Source organism: Hypanus sabinus, chromosome 31, assembly GCF_030144855.1.
Source record: "Hypanus sabinus isolate sHypSab1 chromosome 31, sHypSab1.hap1, whole genome shotgun sequence".
NCBI lineage: Eukaryota > Metazoa > Chordata > Chondrichthyes > Myliobatiformes > Dasyatidae > Hypanus > Hypanus sabinus.
The window spans coordinates 35,020,377-35,046,626 of NC_082736.1; the positions used below are offsets into that span (position 1 = coordinate 35,020,377).

Consider the following 26,250-nt stretch of genomic DNA (forward strand, 5'->3'; position numbering starts at 1 on the left):
AAACCCTTTCCCCTCTCACTATAAACCCGTGTCCTCCAGATTTAAAACCCTTTCCCTCTCACTATAAACCCTCGTCCTCCAGATTTAAAACCCTTTCCCCTCTCACTATAAACCCGTGTCCTCCAGATTTAAAACCCTTTCCCCTCTCACTATAAACCCGTGTCCTCCAGATTTAAAACCCTTTCCCCTCTCACTATAAACCCACGTCCTCCAGATTTAAAACCCTTTCTCCTCTCACTATAAACCCGCGTCCTCCAGATTTAAAACCCTTTCCCCTCTCACTATAAACCCACGTCCTCCAGATTTAAAACCCTTTCCCCTCTCACTATAAACCCACGTCCTCCAGATTTAAAACCCTTTCCCCTCTCACTATAAACCCGTGTCCTCCAGATTTAAAACCCTTTCCCCTCTCACTATAAACCCACGTTCTCCAGATTTAAAACCCTTTCCCCTCTCACTATAAACCCGTGTCCTCCAGATTTAAAACCCTTTCCCCTCTCACTATAAACCCACGTCCTCCAGATTTAGAGTCTCCTGCCCTCGGGAAAAGACTGAACATCCGCTTTATTTGTGTCTGAAAGGAGTTTGTACTTTCTCCCCCAGTCCCTTTGGAATCCACCCCCCTCGCCTCTCACCTTAAACCTCTGGGTTTAGACTCCCCTTCATCTTCTTCACCCCCACCTACCTCTACTGAGGCACAGGCCACTGGCAGCAGCTTGCTAGAGTCCTCTGTCCTGGGCCAGTTTTTCAAGCTGTCCCCAGGTGCAGCCCAGCTTTCTCTCCCAGGGACGGTGTTTCTGTCACTCGCGGTTTTTACGGGATGGTTTGCTCGCCCAACCCTCATCGGTATCCAGAAGCTCACTCCAGAGAGTCCCAGCCTGTCCAGACCCTCTCTGTAAGCGCTCACAATCACAGCAGCAAACCTTTCCTGCACCTTCTCCAGTATGATGCCACGTTCCTGAAGATGGGAGACCAAAACTCTGCACAATCGTGGTCCCACCAGAGGCTTGTACAACTGCAGCATGATGACCCAACACCTGTACTCAGTGCCCTGGCCGATGAAGGTTGGCGTGACAAACATCTTCTTCACCACCCTGTCTACCTGAACCTCCACTTTCAGGAACCCATATGCTTTACCCCTAGCTCTCTGTGCAGCATTGCTTTCCGGGGCCCTACCGTTTATTGCTTGGGTGGAGATACGTCTCTAGCAAAGGAGATGTAAAGTGCTCATTCTCTCCACTGGCCTGCAGGTCTCCCTTGGTCAAGGGGTAACACCTGCTTAGCCCCCCAATCAGGGTCACGTGAATCTATCAGGGTCCTGGTGATGCAACCACTGATGATCTCTAAAGAGTATTGATAATCGCTGGGGTCTCCCATCTTGTAAAGACTCTACCCAGAAGAAAGCAATGGCAAACCACTTCTGTAGAAAATCATGGTCATGGAAAGACCATGATCACACACGTCATATGACACGGCAGCTAACAAATGAACAAACCAATTACTGTACAATTCTTGCCCTGATCGAAGACCATTAGGCATAGGAGCAAAATGAGGCCATTCAGCCCATCAGGTCTGCTCTGCCATTACCCTTCTTAATCCCATTCACCCTGTAACCATTGACACCCTTACTAGTCAGGAACTTATCAAACTCTGTTTCAAATATACCCAGTGACTCCGCCTCCACACCTATCCATGGAATTCAATGTCAAGTGAAAGTCCAGCTGAGGGAATTCCGCCTCATCTCTTCCAAGGTGACATCCTCGTATGCTGAGGCTGTGTCCTCTGATCCTAGACTCCCCCACTATAGGAAACATCGTCTCCACATCCATTCTATCTGTGCCTTCTGGTCCTAGACTCTCCCAATATAGGAAACATCCTCTCCAAATCCACTCTATCTGTGTCCTCTGGTCCTAGACTCCTCCACTACAGGAAACATTCTCACCACATCCACTCTATCTGTGTCCTCTGGTCCTAGACTCTGCCACTATAGGAAACATCCTCTCCACATCCACTCTGTGTCCTCTGGTCCTAGACTCCCCCACTGTAGGAAACATCCTCCCCACATCCACTCTATCTGTGTCCTCTGGTCCTAGGCTCTCCCACTACAGGAAACATCTTCTGTATGTCCACTCTGTCTAGGCCAAGGGTTCCCAACCTGGGGTCCACAGACCCCTCTGTTAATGATAGGGATCCATGGCATGAAAACGGCTGGAAACCCCTGATCTAAACCTTTTGATGTTCAGTAGGTTTCAGTGAGATTCCTTCCTCATTTTCCTGAACTCCAGCGAGTTGACTTCCCAAAACACAACACTTTGCACTGGTCTGAGTTAAACTCCATCTGCCACTCCTTGGCCCACTTCCCCAGCTGATCTACTTCCTGTTGTAACCACCTATGAATCTCTTCACTCTCCAACACGCCATCAATTTGGTGTCACCCGCAAGTGTACCAGCCATAGTGTAACTTACTTACAGCAGTAATGATCAGGGCTCAATTCCCCCTGCTGTCTGTAAGGAGAATATATGTGCTCCCCGTAACTATGCGGGTTTCCTCCCACATTCCAAAGACGTATGGGTTAGGGTTAGTGAGTTGTGGGGGTGTAAAATTAGCACGGGAAGCATGGCAACACCTGCAGATTTTCAGGCTGCGTTGGTTCTTGACGCAAGTGATGCTTTGGAATGCTAGCTTTTATTTTATTAGTCGGGTCGTTGAGTTCAAAGTCAAGAGGTTGTGTTGCAACTTTATAAAAATCAGGTTAGGCCACATGTAGAGTATTGCATACAGTTCTGGTCGCCCCACTATAGGAGGGATGTCGAGGCTTTGGAGAGGGGGCAGAGGAGGTTCACCCCGATGCTGTCCGGTTTAGAGGGTGTGTGCTATCACCAGAGGCTGGACAAACTCAGGCTGTTTTCTCTGGAGTGTCGGAGGCTGAGGGGAGATCTGATCGGGGTTTACAAGATTGTGAGAGGCATAGACAGAGTGGACAGGGAGTATCTGTTTCCCCGGGGTTGAAATGTCTAACACCAGAGGGCACGCATTGAAGGTGAGAGGGGGTCGGTTCAAAGGGGATGAGAGGGGTGGATTCCTGGAATGTGCTGCCTGGTATGGCGATAGAGACTTTCAAGAGAAGTTTGGACAGGCACATGGAGGAATAACGACCTGTTGTCGGTAGGAGGGATTAGTGTTCGGGTTCAGCACGACATTGTGGGCTGAATGGCCTGTTCCTGTGCTGTACTGTTCTCTGTTCTAAGGTCCATTTCCCTCGCACATTCCTAAGGTGTACGGGTCAGGGTTAGTGAGCTGCAGGTGTGCATTGGTCATTTCCCTGCAAACTCCAAGGGGCGTGTGACAAACAAATCTAATCTTTAGACATGTTACTGTGTTCAGTTTCAGTTGCCCCCATCACGGGAAGGATGTGGAGACTTTAGAGAGGGTGCAGAGGAGATTCACCGGATGCTGCCTGGATTAGAGAGGGTGCAGAGGAGATTCACCAAGACGCTGCCTGGATTAGAGAGGGTGCAGAGGAGAACTACCAGGATGCTGCCTGGATTAGAGAGGGTGCAGAGGAGATTCACCAAGACGCTGCCTGGATTAGAGAGGGTGCAGAAGAGATTTACCAGGATGCTGCCTGGATTAGAGAGGGTGCAGAGAAGATTCACCAGGATGCTGCCTGGATTAGAGAGGGTGCAGAGGAGATTCACCAGGACGCTGCCTGGATTAGAGAGGGTGCAGAGGAGATTCACCAGGACGCTGCCCGGATTAGAGAGGGTGCAGAGGAGATTCACCAGGACGCTGCCCAGATTAGAGAGGCTGCAGAGGAGATTCACCAGGACGCTGCCTGGATTAGAGAGGGTGCAGAGGAGATTCACCAGGACGCTGCCCGGATTAGAGAGGGTGCAGAGGAGATTCACCAGGACTCTGCCTGGATTAGAGAGGGTGCAGAGGAGATTCACCAGGATGCTGCCTGGATTAGAGAGGGTGCAGAGGAGATTTATCAGGATGCTGCCTGGATTAGAGAGGGTGCAGAGGAGATTCACCAGGATGCTGCCTGGATTAGAGAGGGTGCAGAGGAGATTCACCAGGATGCTGCCCGGATTAGAGAGGGTGCAGAGGAGATTCACCAGGACGCTGCCCGGATTAGAGAGGGTGCAGAGGAGATTCACCAGGACTCTGCCTGGATTAGAGAGGGTGCAGAGGAGATTCACCAGGATGCTGCCTGGATTAGAGAGGGTGCAGAGGAGATTTATCAGGATGCTGCCTGGATTAGAGAGGGTGCAGAGGAGATTTATCAGGATGCTTCCTAGATTAGAGAGGGTGCAGAGGAGATTGATCAGGATGCTGCCTGGATTAGAGAGGGTGCAGAGGAGATTCACCAGGATGCTGCCTGGATTAGAGAGGGTGCAGAGGAGATTCACCAAGATGCTGCCTGGATTAGAGAGGGTGCAGAGGAGATTCACCAGGATGCTGCCTGGATTAGAGAGGGTGCAGAGGAGATTCACCAGGATGCTGCCCGGATTAGAGAGGGTGCAGAGGAGATTCACCAGGACGCTGCCCAGATTAGAGAGGCTGCAGAGGAGATTCACCAGGACGCTGCCCGGATTAGAGAGGGTGCAGAGGAGATTCACCAGGATGCTGCCTGGATTAGAGAGGGTGCAGAGGAGATTCACCAGGACGCTGCCCGGATTAGAGAGGGTGCAGAGGAGATTCACCAGGACTCTGCCTGGATTAGAGAGGGTGCAGAGGAGATTCACCAGGATGCTGCCTGGATTAGAGAGGGTGCAGAGGAGATTTATCAGGATGCTGCCTGGATTAGAGAGGGTGCAGAGGAGATTTATCAGGATGCTGCCTGGATTAGAGAGGCTGCAGAGGAGATTCACCAGGACGCTGCCCGGATTAGAGAGGGTGCAGAGGAGATTCACCAGGACGCTGCCCGGATTAGAGAGGGTGCAGAGGAGATTCACCAGGATGCTGCCTGGATTAGAGAGGGTGCAGAGGAGATCTACCAGGATGCTGCCTGAATTAGAGAGGGTGCAGAAGAGATTTACCAGGATGCTGCCTGGATTAGAGAGGGTGCAGAGAAGATTCACCAGGATGCTGCCTGGATTAGAGAGGGTGCAGAGGAGATTCACCAGGACGCTGCCTGGATTAGAGAGGGTGCAGAGGAGATTCACCAGGACGCTGCCCGGATTAGAGAGGGTGCAGAGGAGATTCACCAGGACGCTGCCCAGATTAGAGAGGCTGCAGAGGAGATTCACCAGGACGCTGCCCGGATTAGAGAGGGCGCAGAGGAGATTTATCAGGATGCTGCCTGGATTAGAGAGGGTGCAGAGGAGATTCACCAGGACTCTGCCTGGATTAGAGAGGGTGCAGAGGAGATTCACCAGGATGCTGCCTGGATTAGAGAGGGTGCAGAGGAGATTTATCAGGATACTGCCTGGATTAGAGAGGGTACAGAGGAGATTCACCAGGATGCTGCCTGGATTAGAGAGGGTGCAGAGGAGATTCACCAAGACGCTGCCTGGATTAGAGAGGGTGCAGAGGAGATTCACCTGGACTCTGTCTGGATTAGAGAGGGTGCAGAGGAGATTCACCAGGACGCTGTCTGGATTAGAGAGGGTGCAGAGGAGATTCACCAGGACGCTGTCTGGATTAGAGAGGGTGCAGAGGAGATTCACCAGGGTGCTGCCTGGATTAGAGAGGGTGCAGAGGAGATTCACCAGGATGCTGCCTGGATTAGAGAGGGTGCAGAGGAGATTCACCAGGATGCTGTCTGGATTAGGGAGGGTGCAGAGGAGATTCACCAGGACGCTGCCCAGATTAGAGAGGCTGCAGAGGAGATTCACCAGGACGCTGCCCGGATTAGAGAGGGCGCAGAGATTTATCAGGATGCTGCCTGGATTAGAGAGGGTGCAGAGGAGATTCACCAGGACTCTGCCTGGATTAGAGAGGGTGCAGAGGAGATTCACCAGGATGCTGCCTGGATTAGAGAGGGTGCAGAGGAGATTTATCAGAATACTGCCTGGATTAGAGAGGGTGCAGAGGAGATTTATCAGGATGCTGCCTGGATTAGAGAGGGTGCAGAGGAGTTTCACCAGGATGCTGCCTGGATTAGAGAGGGTGCAGAAGAGACTCACCAGGGTGCTGCATGGATTAGAGAGGGTGCAGAGGAGATTCACCAGGATTCAGCCTGGATTAGAGAGGGTGCAGAGGAGATTCACCAGGGTGCTGCATGGATTAGAGAGGGTGCAGAGGAGATTCACCAGGACGCTGCCTGGATTAGAGAGGGTGCAGAGGAGATTTATCAAAATGCTGCCTGGATTAGAGAGGGTGCAGAGGAGATTCACCAGGATGCTGCCTGGATTAGAGAGGGTGCAGAAGAGAATCACCAGGGTGCTGCATGGATTAGAGAGGGTGCAGAGGAGATTCACCAGGATTCAGCCTGGATTAGAGAGGGTGCAGAGGAGATTCACCAGGGTGCTGCATGGATTAGAGAGGGTGCAGAGGAGATTCACCAGGACGCTGCCTGGATTAGAGAGGGTGCAGAGGAGATTCACCAGGATGCTGCCTGGATTAGAGAGGGTGCAGAGGAGATTCACCAGGACGCTGCCTGGATTAGAGAGGGTGCAGAGGAGATTTATCAGGACGCTGCCTGGATTAGAGAGGGTGCAGAGGAGATTTATCAGGAAGCAGTCTGGATTAGAGAGGGTGTAGAGGAGATTCACCAGGGCGCTGCCTGGATTAGAGAGGGTGCAGAGGAGATTCACCAGAACGCTGCCTGGATTAGAGAGGGTGCAGAGGAGATTCACCAGGATGCTGTCTGGATTAGAGAGGGTGCAGAGGAGATTCACCAGGATGCTGCCTGGATTAGAGAGGGTGCAGAGGAGATTCACCAGGATGCTGTCTGGATTAGAGAGGGTGCAGAGGAGATTCACCAGGATGCTGCCTGGATTAGAGAGGGTGCAGAGGAGATTCACCGGGACGCTGCCTGGATTAGAGAGGGTGCAGAGGAGATTCACCAGGATGCTGCCTGGATTAGAGAGGGTGCAGAGGAGATTCACCAGGATGCTGCCTGGATTAGAGAGGGTGCAGAGGAGATTCACTGGGACGCTGCCTGGATTAGAGAGGGTGCAGAGGAGATTCACTGGGACGCTGCCTGGATTAGAGAGGGTGCAGAGGAGATTCACTGGGACGCTGCCTGGATTAGAGAGGGTGCAGAGGAGATTCACCGGGACGCTGCCTGGATTAGAGAGGGTGCAGAGGAGATTCACCAGGGTGCTGCCTGGATTAGAGAGGGTGCAGAGGAGATTTGGATTAGAGAGGGTGCAGAGGAGATTCACCGGGACGCTGCCTGGATTAGAGAGGGTGCAGAGGAGATTCACCAGGATGCTGCCTGGATTAGAGAGGGTGCAGAGGAGATTCACCAGGGTGCTGCCTGGATTAGAGAGGGTGCAGAGGAGATTCACCTGGACTCTGTCTGGATTAGAGAGGGTGCAGAGGAGATTCACCAGGACGCTGTCTGGATTAGAGAGGGTGCAGAGGAGATTCACCAGGACGCTGTCTGGATTAGAGAGGGTGCAGAGGAGATTCACCAGGGTGCTGCCTGGATTAGAGAGGGTGCAGAGGAGATTCACCAGGATGCTGCCTGGATTAGAGAGGGTGCAGAGGAGATTCACCAGAACGCTGCCTGGATTAGAGAGGGTGCAGAGGAGATTCACCAGGGTGCTGCCTGGATTAGAGAGGGTGCAGAGGAGATTCACCGGGACGCTGCCTGAATTAGAGAGGGTGCAGAGGAGATTCACCAGGATGCTGCCTGGATTAGAGAGGGTGCAGAGGAGATTCACCAGGGTGCTGCCTGGATTAGAGAGGGTGCAGAGGAGATTCACCTGGACTCTGTCTGGATTAGAGAGGGTGCAGAGGAGATTCACCAGGACGCTGTCTGGATTAGAGAGGGTGCAGAGGAGATTCACCAGGACGCTGTCTGGATTAGAGAGGGTGCAGAGGAGATTCACCAGGGTGCTGCCTGGATTAGAGAGGGTGCAGAGGAGATTCACCAGGATGCTGCCTGGATTAGAGAGGGTGCAGAGGAGATTCACCAGGATGCTGTCTGGATTAGGGAGGGTGCAGAGGAGATTCACCAGGACGCTGCCCAGATTAGAGAGGCTGCAGAGGAGATTCACCAGGACGCTGCCCGGATTAGAGAGGGCGCAGAGGAGATTTATCAGGATGCTGCCTGGATTAGAGAGGGTGCAGAGGAGATTCACCAGGACTCTGCCTGGATTAGAGAGGGTGCAGAGGAGATTCACCAGGATGCTGCCTGGATTAGAGAGGGTGCAGAGGAGATTTATCAGGATACTGCCTGGATTAGAGAGGGTGCAGAGGAGATTTATCAGGATGCTGCCTGGATTAGAGAGGGTGTAGAGGAGATTCACCAGGATGCTGCCTGGATTAGAGAGGGTGCAGAAGAGACTCACCAGGGTGCTGCATGGATTAGAGAGGGTGCAGAGGAGATTCACCAGGATTCAGCCTGGATTAGAGAGGGTGCAGAGGAGATTCACCAGGGTGCTGCATGGATTAGAGAGGGTGCAGAGGAGATTCACCAGGACGCTGCCTGGATTAGAGAGGGTGCAGAGGAGATTTATCAAAATGCTGCCTGGATTAGAGAGGGTGCAGAGGAGATTCACCAGGATGCTGCCTGGATTAGAGAGGGTGCAGAAGAGACTCACCAGGGTGCTGCATGGATTAGAGAGGGTGCAGAGGAGATTCACCAGGATTCAGCCTGGATTAGAGAGGGTGCAGAGGAGATTCACCAGGGTGCTGCATGGATTAGAGAGGGTGCAGAGGAGATTCACCAGGACGCTGCCTGGATTAGAGAGGGTGCAGAGGAGATTCACCAGGATGCTGCCTGGATTAGAGAGGTTGCAGAGGAGATTCACCAGGACGCTGCCTGGATTAGAGAGGGTGCAGAGGAGATTTATCAGGACGCTGCCTGGATTAGAGAGGGTGCAGAGGAGATTTATCAGGAAGCAGTCTGGATTAGAGAGGGTGTAGAGGAGATTCACCAGGGCGCTGCCTGGATTAGAGAGGGTGCAGAGGAGATTCACCAGAACGCTGCCTGGATTAGAGAGGGTGCAGAGGAGATTCACCAGGGTGCTGCCTGGATTAGAGACGGTGCAGAGGAGATTCACCAGGATGCTGTCTGGATTAGAGAGGGTGCAGAGGAGATTCACCAGGATGCTGCCTAGATTAGAGAGGGTGCAGAGGAGATTCACCAGGATGCTGTCTGGATTAGAGAGGGTGCAGAGGAGATTCACCAGGATGCTGCCTGGATTAGAGAGGGTGCAGAGGAGATTCACCGGGACGCTGCCTGGATTAGAGACGGTGCAGAGGAGATTCACCAGGATGCTGTCTGGATTAGAGAGGGTGCGGAGGAGATTCACCAGGATGCTGCCTGGATTAGAGAGGGTGCAGAGGAGATTCACCAGGATGCTGTCTGGATTAGAGAGGGTGCAGAGGAGATTCACCAGGATGCTGCCTGGATTAGAGAGGGTGCAGAGGAGATTCACCGGGACGCTGCCTGGATTAGAGAGGGTGCAGAGGAGATTCACCAGGATGCTGCCTGGATTAGAGCGGGTGCAGAGGAGATTCACCGGGACGCTGCCTGGATTAGAGAGGGTGCAGAGGAGATTCACCAGGATGCTGCCTGGATTAGAGAGGGTGCAGAGGAGATTCACTGGGACGCTGCCTGGATTAGAGAGGGTGCAGAGGAGATTCACTGGGACGCTGCCTGGATTAGAGAGGGTGCAGAGGAGATTCACTGGGACGCTGCCTGGATTAGAGAGGGTGCAGAGGAGATTCACCAGAACGCTGCCTGGATTAGAGAGGGTGCAGAGGAGATTCACCAGGGTGCTGCCTGGATTAGAGAGGGTGCAGAGGAGATTCACCGGGACGCTGCCTGGATTAGAGAGGGTGCAGAGGAGATTCACCAGGATGCTGCCTGGATTAGAGAGGGTGCAGAGGAGATTCACCAGGGTGCTGCCTGTATTAGAGAGGGTGCAGAGGAGATTCACCAGGGTGCTGCCTGGATTAGAGAGGGTGCAGAGGAGATTCACCGGGACGCTGCCTGGATTAGAGAGGGTGCAGAGGAGATTCACCAGGATGCTGCCTGGATTAGAGAGGGTGCAGAGGAGATTCACCAGGGTGCTGCCTGGATTAGAGAGGGTGCAGAGGAGATTCACCTGGACTCTGTCTGGATTAGAGAGGGTGCAGAGGAGATTCACCAGGACGCTGTCTGGATTAGAGAGGGTGCAGAGGAGATTCACCAGGACGCTGTCTGGATTAGAGAGGGTGCAGAGGAGATTCACCAGGGTGCTGCCTGGATTAGAGAGGGTGCAGAGGAGATTCACCAGGATGCTGCCTGGATTAGAGAGGGTGCAGAGGAGATTCACCAGGATGCTGTCTGGATTAGGGAGGGTGCAGAGGAGATTCACCAGGATGCTGCCTGGATTAGAGAGGGTGCAGAGGAGATTCACCAAGATGCTGCCTGGATTAGAGAGGGTGCAGAGGAGATTTATCAGGATGGTAGGGGCATTTAAGAGCCTCTTAGATAGGCACGTGGATGAAAGATAAATGGGGGGGCTGTGTGGGAGGGAAGAGTTAGATTGCCCTTGGAGTGGGTTAAAAGGTCGGCCCAACATTGTGGGCCGAAGGGCCTGCACTGTTCTATATTCTCACCTGAATCACTCACACGGCATCGGATAGCAGCCCTGTGAGCCTGCCTCAGAAGCAGCTGAACTGTCTCTAACCTGCTGGGCACCATGCCAAGGTCTGGGAGAGGAGGGAGGCAAACCCACGGGCTCTCGCCGGGAGAGAGGAAAAGACATCTCAAGTTGTACTCCTGAACACCAAGCGGTTACCTCCGAATTCACGGGGGCTCACCGGGAACAAAGGCACAATAACCCCCGCCCACTGGGTTCACCAGCAGGGGCATCATGCCATTAATAGTTATTGTTTGGAGGTGACAACACTGGTAGTTGCCCCACCATAAAAAGGATGTTGAGGCTTTGGAGAGGGGACAGAAGAGGTTCACCAGGACGCTGCCTGGTTTAGAGGGTGTGTGCTATCACGAGAGGCGGGACAACTGTTTTCTCTGGAGCGTCAGAGGGGAGATCTGATAGAGGTCTGTAAGTTATGAGGCATAGATAGAGTGGACAGTGGGTATCTGTTTCCCAGGGTTGAAATGTCCAATTCCAGAAGGTAAGAGGCATGGTTCGAAGGGGATGTGAGGGGTAAGTTTTTTACCCAGAGAGGGGTGGATGCCTGGTGTGGTGGTAGAGGCAAATTCATTAGAGGCTTTTCAGAGACGTTTGGGTCGGCACGTGGAGGTGAGGGAGATGGAGGGATGTGGGCATGGTGTAGGGAGGAGGGACTAGTGACTTTGATTTGCTTTTTAGCTGGTTTGGCACAACACTGAGGGCCGAACTGCCTGTACTGTTCGGAGTTCTGTGTTCTGACAATGACAGTGGCTGCCAACGTCAGCCGTTCATGGTTCAAAGTAAATTTATTTCCTGAAGTACAGATGTGGTGATGTTACGTTGGCCCCGGAAGCACAGGGACACTTGTCTGCTGTCTCTCGTTGTTCCGGGAGCAGACAATATATTTCACTGTATCATTAACGTGAGAAAGGTCTGCAGATGCTGGAAATCCAGAGCAACTCATGCAACACACCGGAGGAACTCTGCAGGCCAGGCAGCGTCTGTGGAGATGAATGAAGAGTCGACATTTCAGGCCGAGGCCCTTCATCGGGACTGAGGAGGAGGAAGATGCCTGATGGGGGGGTGGTGAGGGGATGAGTGATGCCGGGGGGGGGGGGGGGGGGAGGAAGGGTCAAGGGCTGGAGATGAGGGAATCTGATAGGAGATGAGAGTGGAGCACGTGAGAAAGAGATGGAGGAGGTGATAGGCAGGTGAGAGGTGGTAAAATGTCAGAGTGTGGAATAGAGGAAGGGGGGTGATTTTTTTTTAACTGCAAGGAGAAATCAATATTCCTGTCGTCAGGTTGGAGGCTACCCAAACAGAATATGTGGGTATCTGTGGCTTACTCCTCAGCTCGATCCCTCATGACTGTATCATTCAGGAATACCGTCATACCCAAATGTAGAACAACTCTTCATTGTTGTTTCTGTAACAGCCCCGAGCTGAACCGGTGGCCCACTCTTCATCTGGCCTCTACCCTTTGACCCTGCTTGGCATGGGTGACCCTACCAACACTCTCCGGGTCACTGAAGCACGGAAGGCTCCAAACCCTCCAACAAGACGATAGGAGGGCACTGAGAGAACAAAACTCTCCGTGGTTCAGGTCTCCAAGACCCTGTACAGTTGCAGAAAAGACCTCTTTACTCAGTTGCAACGTAATAATATCCACCCTACTGTACGTCCTCATAATCGCTTGCCGAATGCAAGCCTTCAAAATGAGATCTGATCTGAGGTTTCTCAAAGTCGCAGTAAATTTAATCTTAGAGTACAAGTGACCACTTTATTTGCCCCTCCTGCCGAATAAAGTGGCCACTGAGTGTACGTTCATGGTCTTCTGCTGCTGGAGCCCGTCCACTTCGAGGTTTGACATGTGTGCTCAGAGATGCTCTTCTGCACACCAACGTGTGGTTAAATTGTGTTACAGTCACCTTCCTGTCGGCTTGACCCAGTCTGACCAATCTCCTCTGACCTCTCTCATTAACAAGGCGTTTTCACCCACAAAACCTTTTTTGTGTTTTTTTTTTGTGTCTCGCACCATTCTCTGTAAGCTCCAGAACAGGGTTCTCAACCTGGGGCCCGTGGACCCCTCGGTTAATGGTAGAGGCCCATGACAGAAAAAGGGTTGGGCACCCTTGCTCCAGACACTGTTGTGTTTTAAAATCCCAGGAGATCAGCAGCTTCTGAGATACTCAAATCACCCTGTCTGGTGCCCACAATCATTCCACGGTCAAAGTCACTCAGATTACATTTCTTCCCCATTCTGATATCTGGATTGAACAACAACTGAACCTCTTGACCGTTTCTGCAAGCTTTAATGCATTGAGTTGCTGCCACATTCAAGATTCAAGATTGATTAATGTAACTTCCTATGCACAGTGTAAAGGAGAACAAAATTATTGTTACTCCAGATCGGATACAGCGCAAGAAAACACACACAATAAGATAAAGAACACAATAATAAAAACACACAATAAATATAAATACACAAGATAGTTTAAATACACAGATTGATCGTCTGTCCATAAGGTGACTCTGGCCACTGGAGTGTCTGTTCATAAGGTGACTGACAGGAAATCATAAAGTGGTGGTTGGGGGTGTGGAGGGGTGGGTCGGTGGGTGGAGGGGTTGATCAGCCTCACTGCTTGGGGAAAGGAACTATTTTTGAGTCTGGTGGTCCTGTCGTAGATGCTACGTAGCCTTAAAGGAAGCTAGGTTGTTCTGGTGGGAGAGTTTAAGACCAGAGGACACAGCCTTAGAATAGAGGGGCGTCCTTTTAGAATGGAGATGAGGAGGAATTTCTTTAGGCAGAGGTGGTGAATCTGTGGAATTCCTTGCCAGAGATGTATATTTATGTATATTTAAGGCAGAGTTTGATAAATTTTTGATTGGCAAGGGCATGAAGGGATTGGGGGGCGGGAGAAGGCTGGAGATTGGGGCTGAGAGGGAAAATGGATCAGCCATGATGAAATGGCAGAACAGACTCGATGGGCCAAATGGCCTAATTCTGCTCCAATATCTTATGGTTTTATATCCTTACAAGTGACAGAAATGCTACACCTGCCTATTCACCTCCTCCCTTACCAACATTCAGGGCCCCAGTCTTTCTAGATGAAGCAACGCTTCACCTGCAAATCTGTGGGGTTGTTTATTGTATCCGGTGCTCCCAATGGAGTCTCCTCTCCATTCGGAGACTGCTCTCTCAAGCAGAATGTTCCGGTGGCCAAATATTTTAATTCCTCTTCTGCTCATCTGCCTACCACCTCCCACTGCTGCGCCTCCTCCTTCCCTTTCTCCCATAGTCCTCTCTCCTCCCCAATCAGATTACCTCTTCTCCAGCCCCTTGCCTGTTCCCAGCTTCTTATTTCATCACACCTTTCCCACCCACCTGGCTTATCCTTGTTTCCCTCCTCCCACCTTTGTACTCTGACATCTTACCGACTCAGCCCAAAACATCAACCATTGACTCATTTCCATCAATGCTCCCTGACCTTCTGAGTTCCTCCAGCACCTTGTGTGTGTTACTGTGGATTCTCAGTGAATGCAAGATCTGTTTATTGTAGAGGAGCTTCATTCTGTGTCTGACCCCGGGAGTGTGTGATGGGATGGTGTGGAGGGAGCTTCACTCTGTGTCTGACCCCGGGAGTGTGTGATGGGACGGTATGGAGGGAGCTTCACTCTGTGTCCGACCCCGGGAGTGTGTGATGGGACGGTGTGGAGGGAGCTTCACTCTGTGTCTGACCCCGGGAGTGTGTGATGGGATGGTGTGGAGGGAGATTCACTCTGTGTCTGACCCCGGGAGTGTGTGATGGGACGGTGTGGAGGGAGCTTCACTCTGTGTCTGACCTCGGGAGTGTGTGATGGGACGGTGTGGAGGGAGATTCACTCTGTGTCTGACCCCGGGAGTGTGTGATGGAACGGTGTGGAGGGAGATTCACTCTGTGTCTGACCCCGGGAGTGTGTGATGGGACGGTGTGGAGGGAGATTCACTCTGTGTCTGACCCCGGGAGTGCGTGATGGGACGGTGTGCAGGGAGATTCACTCTGTGTCTGACTCCAGGAGTGTGAGATGCGGCTGTGTAGAGGGAGCTTCACTCTGTGTCCGACCCTGAGAGTGTGTGATGGGACAGTGTGGAGGGAGATTCACTCTGTGTCTGACTCCAAGAGTGTGAGATGCGGCTATGTAGAGGGAGCTTCACTCTGTGTCTGACCCCAGGAGTGTGTGATGGAACGGTGTGGAGGGAGCTTCACTCTGTGTCCGACCCCGGGAGTGTGAGATGGGTCTGTGTGGAGAGAGCTTCACTCTGTGTCTGACCTCGGGAGTGTGAGATGGGTCTGTGTGGAGGGAGCTTCACTCTGTGTCTGACCCCGGGAGTGTGTTATGGGTCTGTGTGGAGGGAGCTTCACTCTGTGTCTGGCCCCGGGAGTGTGTGATGGGACGGTGTAGAGGGAGCTTCACTCTGTGTCTGACCCCGGGAGTGTGTGATGGGACGGTGCGGAGGGAGATTCACTCTGTGTCTGACCCCGGGAGTGTGTGATGGGACGGTGTGGAGGGAGCTTCACTCTGTGTCTGACCCCGGGAGTGTGTGACGGGACGGTGTAGAGGGAGCTTCACTCTGTGTCTGACCCCGGGAGTGTGTGATGGGATGGTGTAGAGGGAGCTTCACTCTGTGTCTGACCCCGGGAGTGTGTGATGGGACGGTGCGGAGGGAGATTCACTCTGTGTCTGACCCCGGGAGTGTGTGATGGGACGGTGCGGAGGGAGATTCACTCTGTGTCTGACCCCGGGAGTGTGTGATGGGACGGTGTGGAGGGAGCTTCACTCTGTGTCTGACCCCGGGAGTGTGTGATGGGACGGTGTGGAGGGAGCTTCACTCTGTGTCTGACCCCGGGAGTGTGTGATGGGACGGTGTGGAGGGAGATTCACTCTGTGTCTGACGGGACGGTGTAGAGGGAGCTTCACTCTGTGTCTAGTCCCAGGAGTGAGTGAAAGGACAGTCACTGGTGGAGTCAGGGAGAGCTCGGACACTCAGACAAAGCTCTATTTTCTCCCGAAGGTGGTCCACTCTTTGTCAGTGGTGTGGTCTCTGGGCTGGACAGGGCGACTGCAGCGCCTGGGCCATCGGTCTCCGGGGAAGCCAGGGGGCCGAGGGAGCGGCGTGGCCGAGCTCTGCGCTATCCCAGCCGCAGCCACCGACGCAACTACCAGGAGCGCTGGCGGCTGGAGTACCTGATGGACTACGACCGGTGGCGGCACGGCCTGGTCTGCATGGTGTGCGGGGCCACGCTGGCCACCCTCAAGCTCAGCACCATCAAGCGCCACATCCTGCAGAGGCACCAGGCCTCGCTGCTGCTGACCCGCAGTGAGAAGGAGGCGGTCATCGCCGGCTGGGAGGAGCACTTACTGGGCCGGAGCTACCTGCAGGAGGGGCTGCCCGTCCCCGGGCTCGGCCCCAGTCAGCACCCAGGGCCAGCGGATCTCGCCCCAGGTACGTCAGTGGGGTTCATGATCTGGATCAACCAGGGTTGCGGGCTAAGAAATGGCAGCTGGAGTTTAAGTCGGTTTTGGGAAGTTTAGTTGCTGCTCTCCAAGAATGAGGGGTGAATCTCATTGAGAGGTTTCAAAGGAGGTTCACGAGAGTGATTCCACGATCGATGGCTCCGGGCCTGCTCACTGGGTGGCCTCAATGAAACCTATCGAATGGTTAAAGGCCTCGACAGAGTGGATGTTTCCTGTGGTGGGAGAGTCTAAAACCACAGCCTCGGAATAGAGGGGCGTCCTTCTAGAACGGAGCCGAGGAGGAATTTCTTCAACCAGAGGGTGGTGAATCTGTGGAATTCATTGCCACGGACAATGGGATATCTAAAGCTGGGTTGAGAGGGTTAATAAACCAGCCATTTGGTGGGCCAAAGAGCTCATTCCGTGCTGAATCTCTAAATAAACTGCCTGGGTCTGTGACGGACAGTGACTGCCCGGGGCCCAGGGCCCGGGGAACGGTTTTTGCCCAGGCCTGTTCCATGCGGAATCTCTAAATAAACTCTGCCCGGGTAGTCTGTGACGGACAGTGACTGCCCAGGGCCCGGGGAACTGTTTTTGCCCAGGCCTGTTCCACGTGGAATCTCTAAATAAACTCTGCCCGGGTAGTCTCTGATGGACGGTGACTGCCCAGGGCCTAGGGAACTGTTTTTTTGCCCAGGCCTGTTCCATGCGGAATCTCTAAATAAACTCTGCCCGGGTAGTCTGTGACGGACAGTGACTGCCCAGGGCCCGGGGAACTGTTTTTGCCCAGGCCTGTTCCACGCGGAATCTCTAAATAAACTCTGCCCGGGTAGTCTCTGACGGACGGTGACTGCCCAGGGCCTAGGGAACTGTTTTTTTGCCCAGGCCTGTTCCACGCGGAATCTCTAAATAAACTCTGCCTGGGTAGTCTCTGACGGACAGTGACTGCCCGGGGCCCAGGGCCTAGGGAACTGTTTTTTTGCCCAGGCCTGTTTCACGTGAAATGTCTAAATAAACTCTGCCTGGGTAGTCTGTGACGGACGGTCACTGCACAGGGAACTGTTTTTTTGGCCAAGCTCAGCATTCCAAGCTGGCTCTTCCGGGGGGGGGGGTCTAAGAATAGTTTTTGAGTAACTTAAGAGTTCTAACCAATAGTCTTTGCTCAGCCTCTTGTCGTGAACAATGTCCTCGTTGGCACAGTATTTAATTAAGGGGAAACAATGGGGGCCACTTTGGCTTAATTAAACAATGCATTCACCTGGGCTGACGGGTACGTCGAAGTCTCCGGGTAGAAACGAGCAGTAGAGGTGATCGGAGATTGGATGCGTGCGAAGACAGCTCACTCAGGTTCGCTGGCTGGGTGGAAAAGGCATCAACTCAGGGCAGTTTGGTGTTTTGGGCAGCAGCCAGTCGAAGATCTGAAGATGTCCAGTGTTCCTGATGGCTACACCTGCGAGCAACACATCCAGACACAGCTGCTAACAATCCGCATTGGGAGCTGGAACTAGATGAGCTCTGGATCATTCGGGAGGCTGAGGGGGTGCTAGCTAGGACATATAGAGAGGAAGTTACACCCAAGGTGCAGGATGCAGGAAATTGGGTGACAGCCAGGGAGAGGAAAGGGCAGACAGTGCAGAATACCCCTGTGGCCTTCCCTTTCAAAAACAGGATACTGTTGGGGGGGGTGGTGACCGAGTAGAGGAAAGTCACAGCAATCAGATCTCTTGCTCTATGTCTCAGGAGGGAAGTGGGGGTGGGGGAAGAAGATACACACTGCTGTGATTCGCTGGTTAGGGAACGGAAAGTGGATTCTGTGGACGAGAATGAGATTCCTAGATGATACGTTGCCTCCCAGGTGTCGGGGTCCAGGATATCTTGGATCGAGTCCTCAGCATTCTTAAGTGGGAGGGTGGGCAGCCGAGATTGTGGTCCACGTAGGCACCAATAACATAGATAGTAAGAGTGAAAAGGTGCTGCAAAGTGAGTTCAGGGAAAGGACAGGATCTCTAGGGTTGTGATCTCAGGATTGCTACCCATGCCAATTGCTTGTGAGGCCAGAAATAAGAAGATTTAACATGTGACTAAGGAGCTGGTGTAGGAGGGAGGGCGTCAGATTGTTGGATCACTGGGCTCTCTTCCAAGGAAAGTGGGACAAGTACAGATGGGACGGTTTGCAGCCAAACTGGACAGGAATGAATATCCTACCGGAGTATTCACTGGAGTAATGTCCTGGTTCATGTTTTTACTGTTATGCTGTATGTATTTGATTTTGGCAGTTCTGTGAGAGTAGCTTGTTTGGGTTATTGTTGAAGATCGGAGATGAGGGGAAACGTGTGCCGTCCAATTACGACGGTCGAATTTAGGGGAGGTTTCTCTGGTGAGGGGCACTAAGGTTGGGTTTGGGGCTTTTTGTTTGTTCGAGAGGAGATGAAGAGGGAAGAGTTCGTAGGATTTGAACCAGAGCGGGACTGTTATTAGGCGAAGTCCAGGGTGAAATTGATTGAGGATCGTTGACTCGGAGAAACGGTGAGCTCCAACTTGTGCATGTTAGACTGCCTCATTAAAATGGGCCATTTTCTTTTTTTGTTCTTTTCCTTACTAACCCTTCAGTCAGATTAAGAATGGTAAAGATAACTGTTAATAGTAAGCGGTGTACTGTCCGTTATTTCGTGGCTCTAATTTGTAGCAGGGTAGTGAATTACGCAGCATCCACACCAACAGGGGTTTGGGTGGGAGCGCGCCCCACTCTCACGGGCTTGGCGGGCCGGAGGTTGTCTTCCCTAGACTTGCGCAGCCAAGGAAACCGGGGGGGGGGGTATTTAAACTAGAGTTGTAGGGGGATGAGAACCAGAATGCCAGACAGCGGAGACTGATGTTGAGCATGGTGTGGCTGGTGTGCTGAGCAGTGTGTATTTCAATGCAGAAGTATCGGAGGAAAGGCAGCTGAGCTCAGGACACGGGTCAACACCTGGAATAATGATATTGTAGCCATTAGTGAGACTTGGTTGTGGGAGGGGCAGGACTGGCAGCTCAATATTCCAGAGTTCTGTTGTTTTAGACGCAACAAAGTGGGGGGGGGGGGTGGATTAAAGGAGGAAGGGTGGCATTACTAATCAGAGATTGTGTACAGTTCTGGTCACCGGTCACCGAATTATAGGAAAGATATCAATAAATTAGAGAGAGTGCAGAGACGATTTACTAGGATGTTACCTGGGTTTCAGCACTTAAGTTACAGAGAAAGGTTGAACAAGTTAGGTCTCTATTCATTGGAGTGTAGAAGGTTGAGGGGGGATTTGATTGAGGTATTTAAAATTTTGAGAGGGATAGATAGAGTTGACGTGAATTGACTGTTTCCATTGAGAGTAGGGGAGATTCAAACGAGAGGACATGATTTAAGAGTTAGGGGGCAGAAGTTTAAGGGAAACACGAGGGGGTATTTCTTTACTCAGAGAGTGATAGCTGTGTGAAATGAGCTTCCTGTAGAAGAAGTAGGGGCCAGTTCAGTTGTGTCATTTAAGGTAAAATTGGATAGGTATATGGACAGAAAAAGAGTGGAGGGTTATGGGCTGAGTGCGAGTAGGTGGGACTAGGTGAGATTAAGAGTTCGGCACGGACTAGGAGGGCCGAGATGGCCTGTTTCCGTGCTGTGATTGTTATATGGTTATATGGTCTTCAATACTCGGTCAGGACAGACTGGAGAACTCGTCTAGTGAGGTGTTATGGGTGGAACTGAGGAATGAGAAAAGTACAACCACATTAAAGGGGCTATGATCACCAAACAGTCTGCGGGATTTAGAGGAACAAATTTGTTGAGAGATTGCAGACTGTTGCAAGAAACACAAGGTTATTACAGTAGGTGATTTTAACTTTCCACATATTGACTGGGAATCCCATGCTGTAAAACGACTAGATGGGACAGAGTTCATCAAACGTGTTCAGGAGATTTTCCTTAATCAGTACAAAGAAGTCCCAACGGGAGAGTGTGCGATACTGGATCTGCTATTGGGGGATGAGACAGGGCAGGTGACAGAATTTGTGTAAGGGAACGCTTTGCATCTAGCGATCATAATGCCATTAGTTTCAAAGTAAATATTGCAAAAAGGTAGGTCTGGTCAGTGGGTTGAGATTCCAAATTGGATAAAGGACAGTTTTGAAGGTATCAGAAAGGATCTGGCAGGTGTGGATCGGGACAGGCTGTTTTCTGGCAAAGGTGTACTTGGTAAGTTCAAAAGTGAAATTTTTGGAGTACAAAGCTTGTCAGAATAAAAGGTAAAGATAACAGGTTTAGGGAACCTTGGTTTTCAAGAGATATTGAGGTGCTGGTTATGGGAAAAAAGGAGGTGCATAGCAGCTTCAGGCAGCAGGAACAAACGAGATAGGTATGGAGTATAGGAAATGCCAGAGAACACTGAAGAAAGAAGTCAGGAGGGCTAAAAGAAGGGGTGAGTTGTGCTAGCAGGCAAGTTGAAAAGGAACCCTGAGGGATTCTGTATGTATGTTACGAGCAAAAGGATTGCACAGGACAAAATTGGTCCCTGGAAGATCAGAATGGCAATCGATGCATGGAACCAAAAGAGATGGGGGGGGGGGGGGGGAGGACCTTAAATGAACTTTTTTTGCCCCTCTGTTTATCAGGAGGAAGACACAGAGTCTATAGAAATGAGGCAAAGTGGAAACGGCCTCATGTTTGCTGTCTTGAGGCAAATTAGGGTGGATAAATCCCCAGGGCCTGACAAGATGTTCCTTCGGACCCTGTGGGAGGCAAGGGGAGAAATTGCTGGGGCCTGAGCAGAAGTATTTAAATCATCCTTAGCAACAGGTGAAGTACCAGAGGATTGGAGGATGTCCTGCTGGTTTAAGAAAGGCTCCAAGGGACTGGATATTTCAGTATTTGGATAGATGTGGACTGATTAAGGATAGTCATCATGGCTTTGTGCGTGGTAGGTTGAGTTTTTCAAGGGTGTTCCCAGGAACATGGATGAAGGCAAGGCAGTAAGGTATTTGACAAGGGTGTTCCCAGGAACATGGATGAAGGCAAGGCAGTAAGGTATTTGACAAGGTCCCGCATGGGAGGCTGGTCGAGAAGGTTCAGTCGCTCAGAATTCAGGGTGAGGTAGTAAATTGGATGAGACACTGGCTCTGGGAGAGTGGTAGTAGAGGGTTGCCTCTGGCTAGTGAAGTGAAACAGGGATCAGTGCTGGGTCCATTGTTGTTATCAATGGTCTGGATGATAATGTGATTAACTGGATCAGCAGATTTGCGGATGATACCAAGATTGGGGGTGTAGTGGACAGTGAGGTAAACTATCGTGGCTTGCAGCAGGATCTGGAGCAGCTGGAAAATGGCAGATGGAATTTAATGGAGACCAGTGTGAGTATTTGCACTTCGGCAGGACCAGCCAGAGTGGGTCTTACACGGTGAACCGTCCGGCACTGAGGAGTGGGTAGAACAGAGGGATCTAGGAGTACGGGTCCATAATTCATTGAAAGTGGAGTCACGGGTAGATGGGGTCGTAAAGGGAGCTTTTGGCACGTTGGCCTTTATAATCAATTGAGTTCAGAAGATGGGATGTTATGTTGAAGTTGTATAAGATGCTGGTGAGGCATCAAATTTAGAGCATTGTATGCAGTTTTGATCACCCACATGGATGTAAACAAGTCTGAAAGAGCGCAGAGGAAACTTACAAGGATGTTGCCGGGTCTGGAGGACCAGAGTTATAGGGAAAGATTGAATAGGTTAGAACTTTCTTTAGAATGTCTAAAGACTGAGAGGAGATTTGATGGAGGTATACAAAATTATGAGGGGTATAGAGAGGGTAAATGCAAGCAGGCATTTTCCCACTGAGATTGGGTGGGGCTACAATCAGAGGTCATGGGTTAAAGGTGAAAAGTTAAGTGGAACGAGAAGAGGAACTTCTTCACTCAGAGGGTGGTGAGAGTGTGGAACGAGCTGTCAGCACGTGGTGCATGCGAGCTCGATTTCAGCATTTTAAGGCAAGTTTAGATAGGTACATGGATGGGAGGGGTATGGCGGGCCCAGTGCGAGTCATTGGGAATAGGCAATTTAAATGGCTTTGGCATGGACTAGATGGGACGAGAGGGCCTGTTTCTGTGCGTACTTTTCTACGACTCTATGTTAGAGAGCAGTCAGCCTTGTTAGGAATGGTCAAGAAGAATTACAGAAAGACGGAGTGCCTAGAATCCATTCCTGTGCCTTCAATATCTGAGACGGGCGACTTGTTTGTCTGCAACTCATTGGTATGTCTTAGTAGCTTATAGGAATTATCTGTGTTTTGGAAATCCTTTGTAGTTTAGAAATTGATTATCAATTTGGAAATCTTTAATAAGATTCATGCTTTGAATGTTCTTTAAGAATTTTATTTAAAGTTAAATATGTATCACTAAAAAGTGTTTAAAATAACTTTGTTAGCAGTCAGTAACTCCTCCTTGGTAGGGAGGGGGGCACTGCTCAAATAGTGACTATTAGCAGCTAAACTCGCTGTGGAGAATGGGTAGTTATGATGTAAACTCCCTTTAGTGGGGGTTTTAGATATGTACTGGATAGAGCTTAAAATCTTTTGAGTTCAGAACTTTGCAGACCCAACACTGTCACAGGTCTGTCTGTGCCTTTTAAACGTTAATGTACCTGCCTCAACCGCTTCCTCTGGCAGCTCGTTCCGTGGACTGACCACCCTCTGGGTGAAGAAGTTGCCCCTCGGGTTCCTATTCAATCTCTCCCCTCTCACGTTAAACCTGTGCCCTCAAATTCTTGTTTCTCCAACCTGGGGGAAAAGTCTGAGTGCATTCACCTTACCTACACCCCCTCATGAGTTTGTACACCTCCATAGGATCACCCCTCATTCCCAACCCTCCCACGCATAAAGTCCCAAGGTGGCGCGACCTTCCCCTCTCACTCAATCCGCCAAATCTCTGCAACATTCCAGTAAGTCTTTTCTGCACATTGAGTTTGGAAGAGTGAGAGATCTTGGTAAAATTCACAAGATCCTTACAAGGAAACAGCTTAACTACCTCACTTGTTTGTGTTTTTGTGGCTGTCATTTTTAACTGATTTTACTCTGTATTGTTGGAATTTCCAACCAGATGGCTTGAACATCCACTTCTTTAACTTTCAGTCATCTTGCCTCCCACCTTCCCTTTCCCATTTCCAATACTGGTATTCCCTCACCCTCATTATTTATTTATTTAGAGAGAGAGCACAGAACAGGCCCTTACAGGCCAATTTACAATGATCCACTAGCTGTTATGTCAAAGGAATCCCACATGGTCACAGAGAGGAACATACAAACTCCTGTTGTAGTTCAGAGCTCAGTTCTGACGGAGTCGGTCAGGAGTTTCTGCAGCACCCCCATCTTGAGATTCATTTTCTTGTAGACATTTAGGGGGTCTTTTTGAGGCATTGCTCCTTGAAGATGTTCTGGACGCTGGGGACGATTGTGCCCATGATAGAACACCCCCCCCACAAGCCTGCCACCACCTTCTTGGAACAGCGTGCTGCGGTGTTCAACAAATTATCCCCCCGTGCCTCCCAGCTACTTCCCCAAACACCAGCAACATTCCACCCAGCCACCCACCCGCTCCCGGCTAATTCACCTCCTAAGCCTGCTACTGCCTTCTCCGAGTGCCGTCCGACTTGGAGATCTACCATCCTGGTAACTCCCACCCCAACAACACTGTGAGAGAACCTCCCCCAGACGGTCTGCGGCAGCCCGTGGGGCAGTCTGGGACAGGCGACTAACGTTGGACCTTGTGAGGCCATCAGACTTTCAGTTCAGAATCTGAATCAGCTTTAGTATCATCGGCCAGTGTCATGAAATTTGTTGTCTTTGTGGCACCTGTACATTGCAATACATAAAACTGTGAATTGAAATATATATATTAGCTAAATTAAGATAAGTAGTGCAAAAATAGAAATGAAAAGGTAGTGAGGTATTGTTCTTGGGTTCAATGTCCATTCAGAAATCAGATGGCAGAGGGGAAGAAGCTGTTCCTGAGTTGTTGAGTATGATGGTATCAATGAGAAGAGGGCACGTCCTGGGTAATGGGGGGTCCTTAATGATGGACATGGCCTCCTTTTTGAGGCATCGCTCCTTGAAGATCATAAATGACAGTACTTTGATAATAAATATATTTTGAACTTTGATTTGTCACCGTATACAACCCTGAGATTCATTTCCCTGCGGGCGTACTCAGCAAACCTATAGAATAGTAACTATAACAGGATCGATGAAAGATCAACCAGAGTGCAGAGTACAACAAACTCTGCAAATGCAAATATAAATAAAAAATAAGATCATGAGATAGAGTCCTAGAGTCCTTACAGTGAAATCAATGGTTGTGGTGGTGGGGGGGGGCATGGACAAGTGAGTGTGTAGTTATGCCCTTTTGTTCTAGAGCCTGCTGGTTGATCATTGAAGGCACAATTATTAATCAAATGTATTATGTAGTATACAACTCTGAGCAGTAACTATTCTTCAACCTGGTGGTGCAAGTTTTGTGTTTTTGTTTGTAAACCTGGGTGGTAGAGGAGATAGCCTTTTCCCTTCCTCAATCCTTTCATTTAATAGGACCTGATGTCATGCCAACATCATATCTAAAACTTTGACAGACTTCTTTCAACGTGTGGCGGAGAGTGTATCGATGGAAACACCGACGCCTTTGACCCGGAAATCTCAACGAAAGGTAGTGGATACGAGCCAGTCCATCACGGGTAAAGTCCTCCCAACCACTGAGCATGAAACACAGTCGCAGGAAAGGAGCACCAGTTGATCCTCACCACCCAGGCTCTCCTCTCACTGCTGTGCCATCAGGTGGAAGGTACAGGAGCCACAGGACTCGCACCACCAGGTTCGAGAACAGTTACTACCCCTCAACCATCAGGTAGAAGGTACAGGAGCCTCAGGACTCACACCACCAGGTTTGAGAACAGTTACTACCCCTCAACCATCAGGTAGAAGGGACAGGAGCCTCAGGACTCACACCACCAAATTCAGGAACAGTTACTACCCCTCAATTATCAGGTAGAAGGGACAGCAGCCTCAGGACTCACACCACCAGATTCAGGAACAGTTACCACCCCTCAACCATCAGGTAGAAGGGACAGGAGCCTCAGGACTCACACCACCAGATTCAGGAACAGTTACCACCCCTCAACCATCAGGTAGAAGGGACAGGAGCCTCAGGACTCACACCACCAGATTCAGAAATAGTTACTACCCCTCAATTATCAGGTAGAAGGGACAGGAGCCTCAGGAGTCACACCACCAGGTTCAGGAACAGTTACTACCCCTCAACCATCAGGTAGAAGGGACAGGAGCCTCAGGACTCACACCACCAGATTCAGAAATAGTTACTACCCCTCAATTATCAGGTAGAAGGGACAGGAGCCTCAGGACTCACACCACCAGGTTCAGGAACAGTTATTACCCCTCAGCCATCAGGTAGAAGGTACAGGAGCCTCAGGACTCACACCACCAGGTTCAGGAACAGTTATTACCCCTCAACCATCAGGAAGGAGGTACAGGAGCCTCAGGACTCACACCAGGTTCAGGAACAGTTACTACCCCTCAGCCATCAGGTAGAAGGTACAGGAGCCTCAGGACTCACACCACCAGGTTCAGGAACAGTTATCACCCCTCAACCATCAGGTAGAAGGTACAGGAGCCTCAGGACTCGCACCATCAGGTTCAGGAACAGTTATCACCCCTCAGCCATCAGGTAGAAGGTACAGGAGCCTCAGGACTCGCACCACCAGGTTCAGGAACAGTTATCACCCCTCAACCGTCAGGTAGAAGGTACAGGAGCCTCAGGACTCGCACCACCAGGTTCAGGGTCAGTTACTACCCCTCAGCCATCAGGTAGAAGGTACAGGAGCCTCAGGACTCGCACCACCGGGTTCAGGGTCAGTTACTACCCCTCAGCCATCAGGTAGAAGGTACAGGAGCCTCAGGACCCACACCACCAGGTTCAGGAACAGTTATCACCCCTC

General features: G+C 51.0%; 1 protein-coding gene across 2 annotated transcripts in view; it reads left to right on the forward strand.

The window, feature by feature from the left end:
• Positions 1 to 26,250, forward strand: part of LOC132384074 (zinc finger translocation-associated protein-like) — a 53,595-nt gene that overhangs the window by 14,213 nt on the left and 13,132 nt on the right. For both annotated transcript variants that reach the window (XM_059955394.1, XM_059955392.1), the window contains exon 2: positions 15,803 to 16,234. In XM_059955394.1, the coding sequence (XP_059811377.1) occupies positions 15,803 to 16,234 (432 nt within the window). The remainder of the gene's footprint in view (positions 1 to 15,802; positions 16,235 to 26,250) is intronic.